The sequence below is a fragment of the Asparagus officinalis genome, chromosome 5, assembly GCF_001876935.1.
Source record: "Asparagus officinalis chromosome 5, Aspof.V1, whole genome shotgun sequence".
Classification (NCBI taxonomy): domain Eukaryota; kingdom Viridiplantae; phylum Streptophyta; class Magnoliopsida; order Asparagales; family Asparagaceae; genus Asparagus; species Asparagus officinalis.
The window spans coordinates 123312151-123317815 of record NC_033798.1 but is presented as its reverse complement, the minus strand read 5'-3'; the positions used below and the strand labels follow the sequence as shown (position 1 = coordinate 123317815).

The 5665-nt window shown below is 35.8% G+C and overlaps 1 protein-coding gene across 1 annotated transcript; it reads left to right on the top strand.

The window, feature by feature from the left end:
- Positions 304-4141, top strand: LOC109842544. The gene is made up of 5 exons (XM_020411410.1): positions 304-496; positions 805-904; positions 986-1085; positions 3438-3487; positions 3609-4141. The coding sequence occupies exons 1-5, from the start codon at positions 304-306 to the stop codon at positions 3850-3852; spliced, it is 687 nt and encodes a 228-aa protein (XP_020266999.1). The 3' UTR covers positions 3853-4141.

Genomic DNA, 5665 nt, shown 5'->3' with positions numbered 1-5665 from the left:
TCAAGCTTCCTCCTTTCCCCAATCTCACGTCAAAGAACCAAAGCAATCCCTCATCTCGAAGCAAAACATCCCCAAAATGAAAACTTTTAATCCCCTCAGCTGCGTTGCTTAACCTCCTCCCTCAAGAATCTCCTCTCAAATCCCTCTCTTTCTATATAAAAACCATACCAAGAAGACGAAGAAGTGGAGGCCATTACAGAAACGAGGAGGAGGAAGAAGAGGAGGAGGAGGAGGAGGAACAAGGGGAGATCCAAAGTGGGGAAGTCGAATTGCATCAACTGCATCAACATCCGAAAGGATGCGATGGATCTCTTCTCAATCGTCATCGGCACCGCGCCAGCTCCCGACGATCTCTCCCGTCTGACGATTTGCCCCTCCACCCCGCAGAGCGTCGGCGTTGGCGCCTTTCACGTTCGACGGAGCAGCTTTTCGTACCACCGGCTCCCCGAACATCGGCTCTTGCTCTCTGTCCTCAAGCTCGATGGCACCTCCTTCGGTAAAATTTTGTGATTTTTGTTTAATTTGTTGGCTCAACTTTGACACCCAAGTTCTAGCTTGACAATTTGGTTCTCCAAAGTTCCCAATTTGACAGTTAAGTTTGACGATTTGATAGCCTTGAGCCCTACTGAAGTTGGTTAGAGAATTTGTTTCATATCAAAATTTTGCACCTTGGCGTGTTAAATTGTCAAAATAGAAAATTAGGGTGTCAAAGTTCAGAAAGAGGGAAACTTTTGGGGTATCGAAGTGCAAATTAACCTGATTGTTTATGATTGTTTGGTAATTGTGTTTGATTCGATCTGGCAGAGGTTAAGATTGCTGTCACGGCGACGGTGGCAGAGCTGAAGATGGCAGTGGAGGATGTTTTTAGGGATCATACGGAGGAGGATGGAGGGAAAATTTCGTGGTGAGCTTCTTGATTTTAGGAGAAAATGGCTTTTTTGGGGGGTAATTTGTTTGATTTTGGGTTTATTGGTTTTTGCGGTAGGACTCATGTTTGGGGCCATTTTTGCTTGAGCTATGATGATTATAAATTAGTGGATGATAAAGCGTGTTTAAAGGACTATGGGATTAAGGATTGCGATCAGGTATGTGTGAACGTCTGTTGTTAATGTTATAAATTTACCTTTCTATGCATTAGACATGCTCTTAGAGCTATGATGAGATATGTTTGATAACGATTCAAAAATTTCAATAGCGCTTTGTTTTAAATTTCCATCATGATTCATTGTTTCTTATGAGTTAGTTTAGATTCATTCGTCTGCCTTAGTTTAGATTCATTCATCTGCCCTTTTATTTTTCATGAATTAATTTGATTTCTTTATCTGTCCTTCTGTTAGACGATGGCCAACATGTATATCACAATTCTTGTGATTCTTTTTGCATGCAAATATAGCAAACAATGACATTTATGGGATATATGGTGTTCGTTTACATTCGATTGAATCACAATAATTAACAAAGCAACGAACATCAAAGATTGAAAAGGAAATAATTATGAGGGTTCAGACAATTTCAAATACTACTAGATATTTTTTTCAAGTAACTATATCTGAAGAATAGTCCAGTAACGAACCCACAAAATGGAATGGGTTGATTGAAAGAGGTTGGGAACGTCTGCAATCCTGAGGACATGAATCCAATGGAAAATTGTAATGCCAACTTCAGCTCCCCAGAGCACTATAATTGCAGAGTATTTGAATTTATTTGCTTAACAGATATTTTATGTACATGATATGGGCACGTTTTTGGAGACAATGTTACTGGTAATTGTCTTGAATTACTGAGGAATGCAAGTCTCAGAAAGTTAATAGTTAGGTGAATTCACAAGTTCAGTTGAAGGGATATAAAAAATTGCAGGATCAGTCTCACCCCGAGCAGAGAGATAACTGGATGTATGATTTTGAAAAAATTCCTGAGACTATTTTGGGGCTTCCCTTCTTGGATCAAATTTGTCTATACCTATTAACTTCTTCTCACATGAGTACATTAAACACATTGTACTTTATTTATAAGAAATTTATGGGACATGTAGAATCCTTGCAGTAACCCCCTTTTAGCATAAGACCTCTGTCATGGATATTCATTTTAATGCACCCCGAGAAAGATAGGCATGTTGTTGCCCAATATCTTCCATCTGAAAGGAAGTTGGCATGCACACAATATGTTTTGGAGATTTGATACTAAATTTTGTTCAATTTCTCTGTACACCCTTCAGTGTAGAGTTATAGAGTTATTTGATAATAGTCTTGTATAATAAAATTAATTCGTGATTGAAATATGAAGTTATGACTGATACATTGATTTTATTGTCCTCATTGTAGAGATGGATTATGTGTCCTGGGGTGCCCCTGAACTTGAATCCGAACAAGGCTACTGTGATCATAAGGTGGCATGGGCACATGATTGGTTTTAATTAGAAAATAGTTGCAAGGACTTTTTCTGAGATCAACAGAACCATTCTTGATTAGAATTTTATATAGATAGAAGGGGTTGGAAAATCTTGCTCTTAGGCCGTTGATGTTTTTTTCATCATGTATTAAAGGTTGAAAGTGAGAAAGCAATAGCTATGATATCTAGGACACTTGCTCCAACCAAATTGGTGCAGAAATGCTCCAGGACATAACCCCTTTGTCAATACCTACCTAATACTTCCAATGTGTAAATTATGTTTACCTTAAGAATGTATAAGATGAAATATAGTATTCCCCCTTCATCAAAAGCTACTTTTATATAGATTATTATTATCTTAGGTTCTTTTATATATCGATGAAACCCATCATTTATTTATATTAGTTGAACATGCACCAAGTGCACAACCACCAAGTGCACATGCAGAAATCAAATTTAGTATTTATTCCTAAAATATTATTATTATATTTCCTCTTCTTCTAAGTTTCAAATTTTCTTCCATCTTAGAGCATGTTTGGCAACTGGTTCAAGTGGCTTATAAGTCACTGAGACATGTCTGGCAAACAACTTATTTTGGCTTATAAGCCAAAAAAAAGTGATAAGCTAGGGTAGCCTAGCTTATTTTTTGGAGGCTTATAACTTATAAGCCATATAGTTTGACCAAGAAAAAGTCCACTTTACCCTTTGGCATTGAAGAAAATTCCAAATCCCTCTTTCTCTATCTTCAATCCCTTTTTGGTCATTTTGACAACAAAGATGGATTATAAGTTTACTTATTGCCCAATACTTTACTGTTAAAAATGGATTATAATCCACTAAATATACCAAACATTTTGGATTATATCCACTTGACCAATAAGCCATTAGTGGATTATAATCCAAAGTTGTCAAACATGCTCTTAATGGCTATCCATTTACTGCTTATCGAAGCCTTGAACCCCGATCATAGCTTACATTCATGAAATCTCTGTACATTTTTGACGATCACAATGTGATTTTAGTTTTTGATTTCCTTCTCCTTTGTGCAGCTTCGTTTTGTTAGGCATCTTCAAGTTACTAGTTCAACCAAGAAGCTGTTGTAAGACCTCCACATCTGTGCTCCTCTTATTTCTTAATATTACAACTATCATTTTTGGTTAAAGATCTTACCAGTTATACTTTCTAGAAAACCCTGAAATTTTTGCACTTTTATTGTGAAGGCGATTAACGGGGCCAGAAGAGGGTACAGAAATTAGAGGAGATAATCACAACAATAAGGTGGAGGATGTCAGTCCGAGTAGCAGTCAAGGCGAGCAGTGTGGTCTAATTGATGCATGTAAGAAAGAAGATAAAGAAAATATGGCAGCAGCGAACAGAGAGTTCAGATTAGCTGATTTTTTTCGAACTTGGCTTTCTTACTCCAAAAGATCAGAAAAGTCCCCAAAGCCTGGCAAATACTTTTAAGGATCAGATACAGGAATTTCTCGGTGCCTATTCCTTTTAAAACTAATTTTTCTTCGCATCGTCAACGTTTTTTCCCCCCATTTCTTCATCTCCTTGTTGCTGTTTGAGGTGATGGAGATCTTTGAGCTAGTGTAATGGATTATGTGCTTTATATCATTCTATATCAGTTAAATATGCAGCAATGTGAGAACATTTAGAATTAGAAGTTGAAATGTTGAGGGAGTTAGCTTCTGGCAGTTGGAATCAGGATTTGTTAATTGTTTCTGTGAATAAATTGTCTATTGTTTTATACCTGTGTATAGAAATAAATACTTGCGATCTGAATAAAGTTTGTTGATTTGTCATCTGCACATGTTCCTATCTTTTAAAATAAGTGATCTCATTGCAAAAACTAACCTTACATTTAATTTGGTGAAGTTGTTTATTGAAATTCTTGACGAGATTTCAATCGGATCAAGTTTGGATTGTGGCTGAATCTTATACTAATTGCTCGAGCCACTTTGAGTTCTAAGTTCTACTTGGATCTGACTTAGACCTCACTTAAAATAGTGAGATTAAGCTTTGTTCCCCCTTGAAAGTGGAATTATCGGAGACTAGACTTTTAGCAAAAAAGCGCCGAAAGCTAGTATTTGCTCAATCAATTACGTAATAGACATTTTTTTATCATTAAATACAGCTTCTTTCGCTTTATAGTAATAGAGATTCTTGCACAAATATATCGTAACTTTTTTATTAGACAGAACCATCATCAAAATTTTTAATATTACGAAAAAATATCATTAACTATTTGAAATTATTGCTAAAAGACATTAACAGCTTGGATAAATGATATAAACACCAAATTCCTCACTAAATTCAGAATTTTAAACTTGTGCTCTGTTTGTTCTGTAAATTTGCAAAAACTATTCACTAAATCCGGAATTTTAAACTTGTGTTCTGTTTGTTCTGTAAATTTGCAAAAACTACTCACTAAAGTTGTAAAGGCAAAGTCATCATTCTAGAGTCCTTGTTGATTGGGAAAATGTCAATGCTTTCTATCAGGTACACACTAAACATAAGATAATATAAGGCTAAATTGCATTTAAATGTCCTATAGTTGCACTAATATTGTACTGAAATGACTTTTTATTTTAAAACTGAGCAAATAAATGTACAAAAGTATTTAAACATTACAGATAAATCCTTTGAAGTTAAAAGGAATCCAATATCTCTATATATCTAAGAACACTACAAAATAGAGGGTACTAAATTGCAACTTTTAGAAATTCTAGGGTACTCAAGTGCAACCATTTACAGAGTGTTTTTTATATGCAACATTGGGTAAACAAGAGGGCACCAAAATACAACATTTTAAAACTTAATTTGGGGCATTTATTTGTAATGTTTAAATATTTTAGGGCATTTATCTATTCGGTTTTGAAATAAAAAAAACCAATTAAATGCAAGATCGATGAAGCTATAGGACGTTCAGGTGCAATTTTACCATAAAACTATGTAGTAAGATATAATAATACTGTCAACATGTGCATGAGGGGGTATCAAAGACGAACATGGGGAGAGCGAAAGGATGTTGGTAGAGAGCAAAACATGGATGGCTTTTTGTCCACCCACCACCTTGAAATTGATTGAGACCCATGTTGACCTTTAAAAGTCTCTACATCTCACTTATATATTCTTACGTTCGCAGGCAAAACTAATGAGAAGATGATATTTAGGAAAATGTATACATCTGCTGGGGATCCTAGGATCTGATGAGGGAGTGAGGGGTTTAAGCGTGGGAATCTGGTGAGAGTTTTTAGTGGCACGCCACCTG